At 37.6% G+C, this 17,420-nt stretch overlaps 1 protein-coding gene across 6 annotated transcripts; it reads right to left on the reverse strand.

Moving 5' to 3' along the window:
* Positions 1–2,176: 2,176 nt before the first annotated feature.
* HNRNPH3 (heterogeneous nuclear ribonucleoprotein H3) lies at positions 2,177–15,079 on the reverse strand. Of its 6 annotated transcripts, none has more exons than XM_070946226.1 (10): positions 14,922–15,079; positions 6,543–6,661; positions 5,926–6,064; positions 5,269–5,408; positions 4,798–4,884; positions 4,427–4,542; positions 3,047–3,182; positions 2,860–2,940; positions 2,690–2,779; positions 2,177–2,475 (listed from the first exon to the last, which is right to left on the reverse strand). In XM_070946226.1, exons 2-10 carry the CDS (start codon positions 6,655–6,657, stop codon positions 2,399–2,401), a joined length of 981 nt encoding a protein of 326 aa, XP_070802327.1. In that variant the 5' UTR covers positions 6,658–6,661; positions 14,922–15,079; the 3' UTR covers positions 2,177–2,398. The 6 variants fall into 6 exon arrangements, with proteins under 6 accessions (XP_070802327.1, XP_070802324.1, XP_070802326.1 ...); XM_070946223.1 differs by having other exon boundaries at positions 5,224–5,408; XM_070946225.1 differs by lacking the exon at positions 14,922–15,079 and adding an exon at positions 14,217–14,655 and having other exon boundaries at positions 5,224–5,408.
* Between the last annotated feature and the right edge of the window lie 2,341 nt (positions 15,080–17,420).

Consider the following 17,420-nt stretch of genomic DNA (forward strand, 5'->3'; position numbering starts at 1 on the left):
GGGACTTGTAGGTTTTGTTATGAGTCATGCTAATGCTACATAAGAAATCTTGAAGTAGAAAATAACAGTCTTCCATACAGATACTGACACTCTGAATGTGTGGGAACCTGATTCAGTTGCATTAATCTTAGAATGCACCCTTATTTAGAATGAAGAATGAAACTGATGCTAGAATGATCCATCCCCCTTGCCTCTTTTGAGCCAAAGTATCAATATATTGGTTATCAGAGGCTTACATAATGAAGTCCTTGCTTTGATGGACACATCTTTATGAATCTGACTGTATGATCCTGTTAATACACACTACCCTTTGTACTATTACTAACAAGCTTAGTAATTCAGAGGCAGATGCCACTTGAATGTTAGGATTTTTTCTAACACTTGAGTGTTCAACACTAGAACCTATTATTAAAGGAGGCTCCTTATTAAGGCTCCCATTTGCTCACTGTATTCAAGCAAAGCTGTTTTAACCCTCTTTTTGATCCAACACTATAGAGCAGGGCTGTCAAACTCACAGCCCGGATGCGTCATGAACTGGCCACCCCCACCCCCAGTTTAGTAAAGGGGGGGAAAGTCCCAATATAACATATGACAATGTGAGTTTGACAGCCCTGCTATAGTGGAAAAAAGGCATAATTTAGTTTTTATGATAAAACTAAATGATGTTAATATTTTAAGGATGGTTTACTATATAAGGACTACAGTACATCAATATATTGCCTCCCTGAAACTAATATTAATTTTAAAATATTAAAATTAATTTTACTAAACCACCTCCTAGTACTCTTCTTGGAAGACACAGTGCATTGAGTAAAGCACACTGAAATCATGGATCTCACCTTTGTTTTTCCTATTTGATTTATTCTGTAAAACCGTTTAGGATCCTAAGATTTGCAAACAAGTGTATCTTCATAATCAAATATGGCTAGTACGACATACGTGGCTGCTGTCTGTACAAACTTTACCGAGAATAAAACTTATCTACAAATTAACATTTTTAGCTTTGGAATCATAGTATTGAATATAAATTTGAATCTTTTTTATTTTTCTATGACCCATGAAATTCTCATACTGAACTCTCTACAGTATTAAGCATCAAGCCTTGATGCAAATATGCTCAACCAAAAAAGAGCCCTTCTTATGGATCTAAATTACTTCCATTTTTAGTATAAACCTAAAAAAGTGTTTCTCTATACAAAATTTTGTACAAAGTAGAAAAGATTTAAGATTTGTATTGTTTGCCCTTCAATTAGATAAATTGACACAACACATGTCCTAGAATGAAATCTATTTTGCTATCTCCCACAAGACATTTATTACATACATAACATTACTAGCAAAAACAGGCAACAAACTTTCAATTTATCACATTTGACAAATTATTCAGAAGAATCTGGAGGACAAGCAATTAAAACAAAAAAATATCCTTGAATATTAGTACCTTTTCTTCAAAACACAGAAAATGCTTATGTGGCTAAACAGTATTCCATCCAAACAATCTTACATATTAAAAATGCAAAGCAAGAGGACTACTTATATAATCCATCAGACTTTTAGGTGGATATGTTGTTGGTTGTCAGATTGGCCACAATCCTTACATCGGTATCTTCAGCAATAGAACTGGTATCCTTAAGTCAATTGTTTTATTTTTAAGAACTGTAACAGTTACTTCTCTATCAATGTTACTATAGTCCACAGCTCTCTGCTTTTCTCCCATATCTTTCTCATATAGTATCTATTAATAACTTATCTCAAACTTTAATTGCCAAGAAAACAAAGTGAAGTTTCAGACCATGTTTATCAATATATTTTAAATATTATGAAAATTCTGATATACACATTGCTCAGACGGCATGTGTAGCAGTTGTGCCTTAGGTCATTCCAGAATTTTAATTCATGGCCTTCATGTCCTGCACTATTTTCAGACATTCTTCCATTAGTTTTCATTGAATTAGTTTTCATTGACAAACAATTTATTAACACTTAATACTTGCTTTCATTCCAAACCTCAACAAATGTAACATAAATCTGATGGTTATTTCATTTCATAGATGTAGAATCAATAATATAATCTTCCAGTACAAGTGCTTTTAATGAACCAAATTTCTTAAACAAAATCCTAGAATACGCAACTATCTTCAGGAGGAGCTAGTATAAAAACTATCAACATCAGTGGTTTGAATATAAAAAATTTATTTAAAGTCAGAGTATGCAACAAATAAAACCTACAGAAAACAGATTTCCCCATCACAATCTGATGCTTACCAAATAATGGGAAAACACATTCCTTCAGTCATTATAAAGTTTTCAATACAAAAGAAATTTAAGTTTTGTAAGAAAGCCTAGTAGACCAAGTACTGTTTCCTTCCAACACGCTTTGGAGACACAATGACACTCTTCAATACATTCCACGCCAGCCACCTCCTCCCATGTTGCCTTGCCCGTAATATCCACCACTATTTCCGCTGCCACGACCTACAAAATAACCGCAACACTTTTATTCCTGTAGTTAATATCATTTAAACTTTATATCCACCTATACCAATGAAAGAAATCTTACCACCCTTATGATGCCACTCATGCCTTCCAAGCATGGAAGCTATACTGCATTCTTAGTTCTTCATGCAATGCAAAGTACTGGTGGAGATTTAAAACCAATATCTTAATATTAAACAAAACAAAATCTTACCATAGCCACCCAATCCATCAGGAGTACCATATCCTCCAGTGTAACTGCTACCCATTCCCATTCTTCCAACGGAACCATAACCACCTTGCTCTGGAAAAGAGCAGCTACCATTAGTCTCTAGAAATCCTGTATAGACTGAAATTGAATTAAAAATCTGAAATTAAACCTACCCATGGCATCTCTACCATAGCCACCCATTCCAGAACCACCTCCAGCAGTTGAATTGAGGAATAGCTCGATGTATCGATGCTCTTTAAAAGAATAAAAAGCTTACTCCCATAAATGCAAGTGTTACAATTACCTGTACAAAATCAAGGGGAAATGTACAAAACTTCAGACCTATTTACTGTAACTTACGCATATGGTTTTTATCTTTAGACATGGCAGCTACTGCATCTTCATGTGTCATAAATTCCACATCAGCCTCTCCAGTTGCTCTTCCATCTGCTCCAATGTCAATATGAACCCTTATAGGAGTCAGTGGTGAGAAAAACTAAAAGAAAGCAGTAAGTTAAAACTCCTCAAATTAATCCATTATTTTAAGTCTGTCATGTCCAAGATGCACATAGTTGTGTAAAATAAATCACACTTCTCCCATGCATATAGGTTTTACAATACAAATCTTGATTCTGCAGATCCATTAGTTATTATTATTATTATTATGAGTACACGACAGTTTTAATAAAGCATATAACTTCTTTAATATGCAACAGCATATGCAATTATTCCCATAGTTGCTTTTTGTGTACAGAAAAATGTAAAAAATGTGCTGCTGCTTTGGGTCGTATATCTGTAAACCATACACTGGAATGACGCTGAAATATCAAGAGAAGTAACTGAGCTGATATAAATTTACATATAATATTTACATTTTTGCATTAACCTGCAGTTATTTTCAAATCAAAATATTCTTCTTTTCAGCAACTTGTGTCCGATCAGTATACTGGCTACAATTAGCAGGTCCCCTCCCAGATTTACCTATCTATTATACTGTTGCTACTATTTAACATCCTTCCCACTAAGTCCCTAAATGCTAATTTATATTATGGCCACCCCTTTTATAAGCTTGCCTTCATTTGAAGATTTCCAGCCCCCTTAGCAAGAAAAATACAAATTCATCAGCATAGAAGAATCACACAACTTAGATATCTCCTAATAGCTATATTTCTATATTACATTTAACTGACAACTGACTGATGATACCAACATCAAGTTTCAAACAGATATAGATTGCATGGCTAGTTAAAAGAAATTGAATAATAGTTCTTATATTTCCTATTAGAAATTCTCTAATTTTGACTACAGTATTTGTAATTTATATGTGTATCATTTAATTGTAATAACAACTGTTTAAAATTTTGATTATCAGATTTACAAACCTTTCTGAATAATTTTGTCAGAGAAGAAAGATGGGGATATAAATCAAATACTGGGGTTTCTTTTTCTTTTGCATTTTTTTTCTCCTTCTGTTTAATTATGTAAAATCTCCCCACCCCAAGGCGAATTCTAACATGAAACGTGCACTTCAGTTACTTTCAAACACCACTAATCATTCAATTACTAAAAGTAACACACACATTTAATAACCGTAATTTATGTGTTTTTTAAATTCTCCAAAGAAAAAAAAAAGGAAGGTTACTCTGAAACTTCTTGATACTTTAAAACAGTTGCATCTGATTCCAGATGTGAAACTTTTCATCTCTTGTTTCAGCTAGAAATATTTTCAACAATACTCACATTAGCAATATCATTTTCAGTGGCTCGAAAAGGCAAACCTCTCATGTGAACAAAATGACCACCATGGAAACCTGAACTTGCATCTCCTGCTCCACCATAGCCATGACCTCCCATTCCTAAAAGCAAAACAGGTCCATGAAGGCATAACTGACTCTTGACTGAGGATATGCGCTGCCTCCTCTAAAAAAGTAAAGTACAATTGCAGTATTCTAAGTGAGCCAATCAATTCCTGTACTAACAACAGAATTAGAGATACCATTTCTTGTACCCAACTGTTTATAAACAGGATACTGAAAACATCAAAGCAATATCCCTATCTCTAGCCAAGTCTACAATAGACAGCTGAACAACACGGTAACATTTTTTCTTACCTCTCCCATCTCTCATTCTGTCGTCATAGCCATCATTTCCATAGGCATAATTGTTATAGCCACCATACTCATCAAAGCCACCATATCCTGTGAGATTTAAGAGGGGGACAGACTGTGAAGAGTCTTTAAACACCAAAAAGGATGTAAGCTTAGAACCAAACTGATTTGAAATGAAATACAAACATTTCTATGTAGACATAACAGGCTCAAAGACATGCAAACCAAGTTTCAGTCATATTTAAAATCTCATTTCAAATGCCTCTCCATATCTTTTCAATCTCAAGTCATATGGCTGGTATAAACAAAGTGAAATATAGCCAGGTTTCAGACTTGGTATGTATTATAATTACTGTCATTTCTGTATTTCTTGACAAAATGTCAGGAACATGAAAATGACAAGAGCCTGTGGTCATTAGATACACATACCACCGTCATATCCACCACCTCCTCGATGGATTCTGTCATACATACTTCCACGCCCAGCTCCATAATAACCCCCTCTTCCTCCCATTGGTCTATCATATGGTCCGGGTCGCTGTCCCATCATTCTTCGGGGTGGATCATAGAATCCTCGGATTTCACTCCTACTACTTTTGAAGATCTCAATATATCTGAGTAAAAAAAGATTTACAATGTACAAATGTAAGAATACAGATATATAACACTTGGAAAAAATACAATAACTGCACATTTAAAAATTTTTAAATCTAGATATAGCATTGAAGGCAAGTGAACACTTTTTTTCCAGTGTCACATTTAGGATATTAAATGCAAAAGCAAGCAGTTCTGTGATTTACTTTACTGACTAAAAATTCTAACTGCAAATTAAATACAGCAATTCTCTGAACCACACTCCCCCCTGCCCCAGTAAAAAGTTCTTTGAAAAAAATCTGGCTATTATAGAACACCCTCCACAAAAAACAAACAAACGAACAAAACTAGCCCAATTTTAGCAAGCTACGTAGTATTATCAATCCCCCTCCCACCACATCTATTTTACTCCCAGTTACTTAGGGTGTTTTTCTTTAAAAAAAATAGCCAGTTGACTTATGTACCCCAGCCCCCCAAAAGCAATTCTGACCCCCAACCCCCACAAAATATTTACCATCCCAAACTCTCCATCCCCACCTGTGCCCTATTCTTTCCTTGTGTTTCCCCAGAGCTTTTTCTGCTATCTCCTTTGAAGCAAACTGCACGAAGGCCTCCCCTGTGCTTCTCCCCTGGTAGTCCAGCGTCAATGTTATCCCATTTGGCACGATTTCCAACCCTTTAACCCAAGGACAAATAACCCCATCAAGGGGAAGAGTGTTAAAGTCTGAAACATTCCCATCTGTAGAAAATACTTAAAGCAAATCTACACAAATGCAAGAAAATAGCTTAGCTTCCCCCCAACCCAAATACACAGGCTAAAGAGTTTTCATTTAGACATTGTATTACTGTCTCTTTGTTCAGATTACACAGCAACAGCTACATCACAAAGAACCCACCTATACTACATGATGTCATAACTACATACTCCAAATTCTGACTCCTAATAGGCTATCTAAATGTGTAAATTTTTATCCTGCCAATGCAAACTCTTTACTTTTTAGTAGAGTTTTAACAAAGAATACCAACATTAGTAATCTAAATTTTAAAGACTGATTCCCCCTCCCCCAATACTAATAAAATTTTAAGCTGTTTCAAATATCAATCTTGCAGACATAGAAACACTGAAAGTCACTTGACATTAACACTAGAGCTACCTTGAAAGAACTGAACGATCTCCTCCTTGCTGCAGCCAAATGGCAGACCACGCAATCGTACTGTTCCATCACTAGATGAATCATTTGGACCATTATGTTTCCCAGCCCAGTCCATTTTGCTGTTTAAAATCAAACACCATAAAAAACATAAACAGCAAATTTAGCATTTGAGAATGACGATTCACCCCCAACCCCTTCCTAAGCAGGACTGTATATATTAGAAACATCTTGAACTTTTAAAAAAATGCAACAACTGCTCAGAGTATAATGCTGTGATAATTTACAACTGCCAGTCTTGAACTCATACAGAACTAGCATGACCTGCTCATGCAACCTGCCACATAGCTATTCTCAAGACCTCGACTGATAGGCATCTATCTATGAAGACAAATTCTACTACTGAATACTTAGCTCCTCCCTCTTGCATTTGCCCAGCCAGTTCAATACACATATTCAATCACTGCAAAGGGCACTATTTTTAAATTCATACTACTGCAGGCCAGTGAAGCCACAGCAAATTGTTTCCCAAAAATACATATGAAATAAATGCATGCTTCTCAACCTGCATACAAATCTCATGGGTGTTCATTCCAATGCCAGCTACAAGGGCCAAGGCAGCAGTCCTACAGGGCTCAGGACTAGAATTCTCACAATTAAATAAATGGAAAGACAGTCAAACAACTCATTCTGGGGGCAGAGGTTGACAGGGAAAAGATAACATTAAGCTAACAGGGGAAGGGAAATGAATTTGGGTGTGTGCACAAGAGGCTGCGTTATCCCAGCAACATAAAACACCAGCAAAATAGAAAAGCAAAGTTCATGTTGTTTTTTTAATTCATTGAAATTGTAAGGTGCAAATGCAAAATAATACTCAGTAGTCTGTATGGGAGTATGTCTATGCATAGTGTGTACATACAATGTAAAAACTGCAAAAGTTGAGAGAACCAGGAAGTACATTTAATGATACAATGGCTAGCAAATTCAAAGTACAATTCACATACCTGCAGACATTTCCTCCGCTACAATTAGACTAGCATTCTTCCACTTTAATCTTACCCAAAGTAGTCCCTCCACATATCTTGGACTATAGTTCCCAGAATAAAATATCTACAAATAATGTCTTTACAATTTTATTTATGAAGTGTTGGTTGGTGGGGTAGAACAATTTACTTTGAGTTGAAGCTCCACCTACAACTACAGGAAAGAGTAGGTTTTTCTAATATTAAAGAAAAATTATGAGAAAAGTATTATGCTCAGAATAGTTTGTGCTTTAGACCTTGCTAAGGTGGGCTAGAGATATCAGAAAGAAAATGATATTCTCAGCACACACAATTGGGCAGGGGGATTTCACAAAATGAGGAAAAATGGATATGGTACACATACTAAAAACATTTCATAAGATTGCCACTGAAGTGAATTTTCTTGTAGAAAAAGTATCTCACTGCAGTACACAGCTTAAGATGTAATGACAGTAAGAAAGAAGCAAAAGGCAGCAGTACAAGTAGTTCATAATACTCTTGCTACCTGGCTAAATTAAAGCAGATTTTGTAGAGCCTGCTAAAGTCTGATTCATTTATATTACTCATAATGTTAATCCCCCAGGTTCTTGGAGAAGGGGAAAATTTGACCAGTGTATTCAAGTAAAGCTCTATGTCCTGGGTTCTCTTTGCATCTACCAAGTTCCACAGCACATCTAAATATTTTTATATTTAAAATATCCATCCATCCATCCATCCACACAAAGCAAAATGCTAGACTTAAGCATTGGTTTTTACTTTGAGGTAACTGTTAATGCTTAACTGGAATGCCAAATCTCACCAGTTTACATTTTGAAACTAAAGTCTCCATGACTGGCCATACCTTCTAAAGCCGTTATACTAAAGTAACACATATTATCAGGTATTTTCCAGATTATAAGGGCTGGGGACTGTTTAACTTTAGATTAGAAAGGAGACTCTTTAGAAATGTTCTCTGATTTCAATCCAGATTTCCAGAAAATTTTAAACTCTATTAAAATAGGAATGGAGACCTCCTGGGGAAAATTTTATACATTTTCTCTGATTGGAGTTGTCTGTTCCCGTTTTATAAATGGAACAGTGTTTAATAAGGAAGACAGCAATTAGCATCAAAAGATACCAGTCTTACCCATATCAGTTTTACTGTTCTTTAGTGCAATGGTTTATGAACAAAATAGATAACAGTGCTACTTTCATTCTACTACTTATTAAGTTCACATTGGAAAAATTACTTTTCACCAGAGACTTTAGTATACATGCCGCTTTAAGACTCCCTATAATGGTCTCTCACCTTACCTTATCGCAAACAGCTCCTATTTTACATGTTTAATTTCTCCTAAAATGCCCAAAGCTGAGGTGGCAGCAAACTAAAAAAAAATAAAATCTAATTTTATAGTCACAGCACATAAAAAAACACCGAATAAAGGACAGCCACAGCTAGTAAAGTTACCAAACCCAGATTTATATCCCATTACCTGGTTTACCGTTTCACCAAAGCTCTGTGGAGGCCATGATTAACAAGTCTCTCCCAGCAGCCCATACATCCTAAGTCAACTGCACCAATTTTTGTCTTCAATATCTTTTAAGTTCAACTAAAACTGTGTCATAAAGCGTTGAGAGTTTTTCATTTGTTCAGCATGAATGGAAGCTTCACCATCAGAGCAAAATGCATTCTAAAACATTATCTCTAAAGAACTTGATAAGCCGAACCAATTAGAACAGCCAGGGATGGTCAAAGAAGGGAGAAACTTGGAGGAGCAAACACCACTGGGAATGCCAGAAGGAAATTGTGGATCTCCATCTCCGTCTTCTGAAAGCATAGTCATTATGCAGTGCATAGTAGTGCAGAACTTGTGAAAATGCACATTATGATGCATGTAGTATTCCAGAGGCTGCAGTCTCATTTCCTCTTCCTGAAAGTGAGCATCTTCTCAACAAAAACAAGTCACATTTCAACACATATGCAGTGATTCTTAGGGTGGGCTTTTTTCCAGGCAGTTTATACACTCAAAAATAAATTTAAATCTCAGCTGAATCAACAGATTTTCCCGCAGGTTCTTTTCAAAGACAGGTGTGTTTTCACCGCAACGTGACTTCCTCTTCCTTATACCCATCTCCCATTTCCATTACAATACAAAGCTTGGAAAGAATAGTGAGAATAGGTTTAAACCAACTAGAGAATAGGATCTATGGTAGAGCTATGGGGCTTGATATTATTTCACAATCAACATGGTTCCAGTTGATAATGTAGAAGATAACAGAATATTCCTTATTTTCCTAATGTTTATCACTAGCAGAACCTTTAACTCTGCAAATGAATGTTGAACACATTATTAGGGGTTCTTAAGAGACCTTCACTGGAACATAGCCTTAATAGAACTTTGGGGTAATGCAATGTATTCTGTGTTTTTAGACCAGCTTTGTAGCTTTCCAATATAGTATCTTCGTTAAAAAATACATGTCCATTATTTATCAGAATAAGGAACCTAGATTCTTTTTACAAGACCCATAGATGTAGACTTTCTTTTAAAAGACTGTAATAAATAAAGGAAAAATATACTGCTCAAAAAAATAAAGGGAACACAAGCAGAAGACATCTGAGATCTGAATGAATGAAATAGCCTTATTAAATACTTTGTTCTTTACATACAGTAGTTTATACGTTGCTCAAACAACTAAAAGGAACACAAAACTACTGTATGTAACGAACAAAGTATTTAAAAAGGCTATTTCATTCATTCAGATCTCGGATGTCTTCTGCTTGTGTTCCCTTTATTTTTTTGAGCAGTGTATTTAAAAGCACTTGAGAAAATTGAATTGTATGGTAAAATATATTATATACAGAATTTAACATGCATACTTCTTTGAAAGAATTGTAATTATTCTACAACCAAAAAAAAAATATCTTTTTCAGATCACCCAAATTAAACTGCTCTATTCCACCAACCAATTAAGAAAATCTGAAATCACTATGAAGTTTCATTCTGGAGGGTAGCAGAACACTTTACTCCAATCCTGGGCATGGGATAATATTTTCCTTCACTGTGTTTTTACTAGTTCTTTTTAATAAAACCATGAGTTATTGATATACTGTACACTATCATACTCCAATTAAGACATTTCTCACAATTAATATAGAACTGCAGCATCAAAGAAAGTCACTCCCTCTTTCCTGCTGTATAGGTTTAATCTCTTTGGGGCGAATACCTTTATTGTATTTAATTAATGTACATTTAGAACATGTTCAAAACCCAATTGTTTCACAAAATTAATTAGAAATATAATGAACAAAATAGAAATCAAAATGGCTAGCAAGAACATGCTACTTAACAAAACTGAATTATTATTTTTTTTTACTACCTCCACAACACACACAAGAATTTTAGGCATACGTTTACAATTTCCAATTCATTCATATTTTTCTTAATATAAAAAAATGAGAATTAGAACATCAGAGTTATATTCTATTTATGTGGAACGAACAGTTGTTTTCCTGTTGAAGATTGCAATTCCTCTGGAACAATCTGTTGGGAACAAGCCAATGGTGGGGGGCCAGAGTAAAAAAAACAAACAAACCCTCCAGACACCCATCTCAAAAGTGCTTTTTGGACTGTTTTTTCCTTGAGGAGGAAGAACAAAACCATTTCATTTCTCATCCAAGAAACTTCAATTGTGATGACCTGCATAGATGTTCAGGTCACATTAGTTATAATGTTCCATAGACATCCAGACACCCATCCTGACCCTCCCTCTTTTCTTTCCTAAGGCACAAAGTCACTGAAGATATATAAACTCTTGCTCAAGAGTTGAACTTTTTTTGGCTACTAATGAATTAGTCTCAACTAAATAACACATACAGATGTTGTCAAACCACATTTACACTAAATCTGTGCTCACTTAGCTGGAAGTAAGCAACACTGAACTCAATGGATATCATTTCTGTAAATGCACTTTACTGTATTTTTCCTGTAATTATTTACTTCATCTAACCTTGAGCACTACAGCTGTTATTTAGACAGTATATACCACTGATGGCTAACCTTTTTGCCATCACGTGCCAAAAGTGGGGGGAGTGCGGGGTGGTTGTGCACACATGCCCACACCCATAATTCTATGTGCCCTGGCCCCCCCGTGCATGCACGTGCAAACCCCCGGTGCTCCCCCCGCTTTTGGCATATGATGGCACGGTGGACCTGGTAGGCCTGTTTTTCACCCTCCCCAGGCTCCAGAGGCTTTCTAGGAGCCTGGGGTGGGCGAAAACAGCTTTCCCCACATCCCCAGAGGCCGGAAACAGCCCGTTTGCCGACTTCCAGTGGGCCCAGAAGGCCTGAAAATCAGCTGACCAGCGTGCGCATGCTGGAGCTGAGCTAGGGCAATGCTTGCGTGCCCACCAATATGACTCGGCGTGCCATACGTTCACCATCACGGGTATATACAATTAGTTTTACTTACCAATGCCATTTTGATTTCCTAATTTATATCTACTAATTTAGTAAGATCTTGTATATATTTACCCAAAAAGAATTTCCAGTTTCTTCAGTTAAGTTTATTCCCATGTTCAATACTGTTTTAAACATCCAAACTTTATAGGTAGTCCTCAACTTACGATATAGGTCATTTAACAACTGTTCAGAGTTACAACAGCTTTGGAAAATGTATTTTATGGCCTGTCAAGCATTTTGAGCAGTAATAAAATCTCATCACAATCAAATGACCACATTTTGGGCACTTGGCAACTGGCTCACATTTAAGACTGATTGCAATATCCTGTAGTCACATGACTGGAACTTGTGGCTTTTTTGATCAGTTCCCAGCATTTTCTGTGATTTCCTGTAAAAAAATTACCCATTCAGGAGAATGGATTTGGGCTTTTGACTGTGTAATTTGCTTGACACTATAAAAAAAGATTTTAAAAAAAGAAACCTGCTCTGGTCACATAGGTACCTTAACTTACAGCCAAAATTTTGGTGCCAATTGCATTTGTAAGCTAAGGACTACCTGTAAAGACTTCTTGTACTTATTAAAAAACAAAACTGCTTTTTTGTACTGTCAAACTTATAACTATTATCTAAAATACTACTTAAGATCAAATTTTTGATATACTGATCAATAGTTGTACTTCAGATTAAAACATACATACAATAAGAAATTATTTATGAAAATAAATCAAACTTTCCCATACATGTATGCAGAGGTGGTGCCTCAGATTTAAAGGAACTTGGTGTGCCTTTTACTGAAAGTACATTGTGCAATCAATGTAAACAATATTACTTTCAAAAAGACAATTAACTATTTAACCAATTGCCTTAAAAATATCTTAGTAAAGGCACAAATATTTTAGTTAGATCAATTATTATGCTATTATTTTAAATAATAAATTACTTAAACTGGAAATTAGATTAGCTTCACTCCTCTTGATGTTCTGGTTTTGTCATGAGGCCCAAGATACATTTAGAAGGCTCCACTATTGAGGTGGATCTACACATTCTCTTTCTGCTTTGGGCATGTATAACTATAACTTTAGTTAATTTTTAATATTGACTTTTTAAATGTATGTTATATATTTGCTGTTCTTTAAGTTATTTTACACTGCATGGCTGTATAAATTTGATAATAAATTTGAATATGGTAAACTGCCTAGAGCCAGGCACCATATACTTTTGGTAAATATCCCTACTGGTTAATACAAGGCTACGGACACAGCAGTCCTGCTTCAGCATTACCTTTTTGTGTTCAGTACAATATTTCTGCTTGAGCTGGTTCCAGCTTACATTTACTGCACACAAAGATCTCTGCTAAAAAACCACCACACTTTTAAGCGAGAGGCCCTAAATCAAGAAAGCGTCTCTTCACTTACATCACCAATGTGATTAAAGGGAGAGACCCATTCAAGTTCCTTTTCCTGACTTGCTGGAAACCAACCCCAGCCAAGTATCTTTAGTCCTGCCGTTTCTGAAATCCATTCAAAATTCAACCAAAGCAGCTACTCTTATGCACTTCATGTAATATTGGCAGTGGTTACATCGGTTACTAATTCTTTCCCTTATTCCTGGTCTCAAAAGTGGATCGAGCACAGCAATGACCTCGGTTGAGTGGGCCATTTACAACCAACAGCAGGGCCTTTATATCTGATTAACAAGACACAAAGCAGGTAAGGCCCTCACCCGTCCTCACCTGTTGCTGGTCAGCACACCAATGCCACCCCGGCACCATGACCTTTGCGCTCTTTTGAATCTTAAATCTCAAGAGCCTTGGTGGCGCAGCAGACTAAAGCACTGTTAAGTAACACCAGCTGCCTGCAATTACTGCAAGTTCAAATCTCACCAGGCTCAAGGTTGACTCAGCCTTCCATCCTTTCTAAGGTAGGTAAAATGAGGACCCGGTTTGTGGGGGCAATAAGCTGACTTTGTATAAAAAAGAACACCGCTTGGGGGGTGGGGGCGAAAGCCCTAGTAAGCAGGTATATACAAAAGTATGAAGGCTATTGCTTAACGCATTAAATCAAACCAATAAATAAATAAACTGCTTGCAATGCCCGAATCGCTGCCATTTTGGTCCTGTGGAAACTTTTCCACGTTTTTATACTGGTATTCTGGCCCAGCCCCTGCCACCGACGGCATGTTTCCATTTCGCCGGTTCCAACTGACTTCCAAGGCACCTTACTTCCGAGGAGCTGAACTTGGGCTTGCGAAGCTGCTTCAGGACGTTGTCAAGAGAAACCAACTCTTCGCCTTCCAAACGCGCAACGCTTCCAACCGGTCTTGAACCTTCCGCTACGAACGACCTCAGCGCGCAGGCGCACCAGCACCCCCGGGAGGCGTGGCACCGGAGAGATGGTCCTCGGCTGAGGAGGAGGGATATCAATGGCGGAGGCGCACGCTTCTTTTGTCACGCTCCGAGGGACCCCGCTTCGCCGTCTTCCGTCTTTCTTTCCTCCACTCGGGCTTGCCCTACCAAGAGCCGCCCTCGCCCCTTCGAGTAGCGGCGGCTGCAGCCAGCAAGAGGCACCGCGAGACCGTTATAGCAGGCCGAGGGAAGCCTTCGCACAGCTCCCGAGGCGTCGCGGCCACCCCCACCCGCGCTTGTGGCCGGCTCGTTAAAAATGGCGGCTGAGAGCAAAAAAAAAAAAAAAACCCCAACAACCCTTCCGAATGTTCCCGCGCGCGTGCGCACGGCGCCGTTTAACCCTTTCTTTCTCCCTCGCCCCCCTCCCTCCCTCCCTCTCTCTCTTCCCCCCTCCCCTCCCCTCCCAAGGAGTTCGCCCGTTTCTCAGGAGCGAGAAAGGCGGGTCCGCCCACCTCGGCTCTCTTTTCTCCCGGCATATCGGGACAAGTTGCCCGGTCGCTTCCCGCCACCCACTCACCGGCAACACCTCACCCACTTCCCCAGGCGATCGGCCCAAACGGCTGCGCGGAACTCCCCACAAAGAACAAGGAAGCGCTTAACCGACGGCCGACTAACAAGCTACGCAGCTGAGGCAGACAGGATGGCGTCGTAGGCGCGCGTATCGCGAGGACTCCCGTCGCCTAGCGGCGGAAATGGCGCATGCGCGGCGGAATGGCTAGCGAACGAGAGGACGCGCCGCGCGGGGGAGGAAACCGTCGCCCAGGAAGGCGGGGATACGCATGCGCAACGCTCTTACCGCGGCGGTCTGAGATATCTTTTAAGAGTTTGGGGCGGTTTTCTGTTTGGTTGGCCGCCTCCGCACAACTTTGGAATTACGAGTACAGTACCGCTCGTTAAAATGCTTGTCTCGGTGATCAAGCAAACCTTCCGTTCCGTTCCGTTAGAAAGCGCGTTAAAAAGCAAACGTTCAGTTAGCGCAGTGTTTCTCAAAGCCGGCAACTTTTAAGATGCTCAGACTTCAACTCCCAGAATTCTCGAGCTAGCCATGCTGCCTGGGGAATTCTGGGAGTTGAAGTCCATACGTCTTAAAGGTGCAGCTGTTGAGAAACGCTGATCTAGGAGTAAAAAATGCCAATCTTTTCTTGTTGTTGCCAGCATGTAAGGCACCAGCTCTTTAGATTTTATTTTTGTGTTGTTTTCAGTGAATCCTGCCAACAGAGATGATTGCAAGTCTGTTTTGATTTCCTGAACAAAGGATGTGCCAGTTTTTCTGAAAAAAGTAATTATTAGACCCAAATCCTTATATTTTTCAAGACCCTGATTAAGTTCCCTTTCTTTGCTGCTATTTAGGCAAACGATAGGCAGGGTAAAAGCCATGCATAGAATATACCTCATGTAGTGTTCTTGTGGAGTTCTTCAATGTATTATTCTGATTTTCACATCAATTCTTTGAACTAGAATGAATTTTCCTATTTATCAATATCAATATAAAAATAACTTTTACTAGTGGCAAATTATTTGGCTTCATTATACAGAGTCACAAAACAACCCAGATTTGCTTTCTTTTTTTCTTGTTGGTTTCAGTATGTTTTATGATTAGTCTTAATCTTTGTAATAATTGCTTGGTTTTAATTTTGTTACAATTTGATCTTCTGAGAAGTTACATATTTTGATGTTTACAGTTCCTAAATCTTTAATAAAGACAAATAAAAATGATACAATCAGCTGTATAAAAGGGTTAATAAAATACGATCGGACAAGTTTACCATTCTGTTTGTCTATGGCATTTATCAATCATCAGATGGTATAACACATACTTTCAGAAGCCATGTCATTTCATTACGTCTTTTTCTTTCAACAATCAAGACTTACTTGGTGTACAAATCACTTTTGCATACAATGTTCCAAAGTACAAGTACAAGCATACAATCATTATGATTGTGAGTCTGGATGGCACTCATATCACTGATCCAATTGTATGACCCTTCTTGCAGTGGTTGTTAAGAGAACATAGTTGCAAAGTGAACACTATGGTTGTTAAGTGCACCCATGGTCATTAAGTGAGCCCATTGTTTTCTGTGGACCATTTTTCTTGAAAAATGGAAGTTAATGCCAATTTTCAGCAAAAAAAAAATAAAAAAAATCAAACATCATTTGACAGCAGGATGCTGCAAATGGCCATAAATGTGAGCCGTTGCTGAGCATCTGACATGGTCTCATGTCTGGGGGGGTGGGGGGTGCTGTGGGGGTGGGGGGGGTTAGCCACTGGTGCTTTGGAACTGGGTTGTAAGTACCTTTGGAGTGGTCTGTTATAACTTCAAATGGTCAGCGATCAGTTGTAAGTCGAGGACTATCAATATGACAGCAGATTTAACTGTGTTCATTATTAAGGTATGTGTTTTATTATTGAAATGCAACTCAATGATTAGGAGCTCTGCTTTACATCAAGATCAGCTTAGAATAAAAATACTAAGTATGCATTTATCACCCCATGCACATTTGCTTAAAAATCTGCCTTATTTCATGTTTACCATCAGAAGATAATTCCAAGAATTAAATTACAAAGTCTATCAGTTCTTTTTTAAGATTACATAAAGATTCTTTCTTTAATATGACAATTTCATAGGGAGCTTTGTGGTGAACATGAATTTTAAACCAAAAATTTCATTTCATAATTAAGTTAGATTATGATACCTAGTATTTCAGGTAAGACACGGGCTCACACACAAAGACTTGAAAACATATATTTTGACTTGTATGCACAGTGAAAGAGTGTAATTATACTTTTTATAGTAGTTTATAATACAAATGAAGCTTAGTTTTAAAGATATGTACCATATTCAACAACATAGTAGAAGTAAACAATGCAAATATTGTAAATAAAATATTGCATTATTAGTGTAGGTATTGTTAATGCTGTTATCGATGTACAGTCAATGTCTTTCTATATTGGGGAAAGAATTTATTATAAAATCTCGCATAGTAGGTGAGCTGGGATTACAAATCTAAGGGAAAG

This window comes from Pituophis catenifer, unplaced genomic scaffold (assembly GCF_029215685.1).
Source record: "Pituophis catenifer annectens isolate HBS135680 unplaced genomic scaffold, rPitCat1.0.hap2 SCAF_6, whole genome shotgun sequence".
Classification (NCBI taxonomy): Eukaryota; Metazoa; Chordata; class Lepidosauria; order Squamata; family Colubridae; genus Pituophis; species Pituophis catenifer.

Bases quoted from the DNA above. Each gene is read 5' to 3' on its own strand.
- HNRNPH3 (XM_070946223.1), bottom strand. From the start codon at position 6,657: ATGGACTGGGCTGGGAAACATAATGGTCCAAATGATTCATCTAGTGAT. The intron at 6,065-6,542 runs GTAGCTCTAGTG...CTTGGGTTAAAG, and splicing joins GATCGTTCAGTTCTTTCAAG to GGTTGGAAATCGTGCCAAAT. The intron at 4,885-5,223 runs GTATGTGTATCT...TAAATCTCACAG, and splicing joins AGGTGGTGGATATGACGGTG to GATATGGTGGCTTTGATGAG.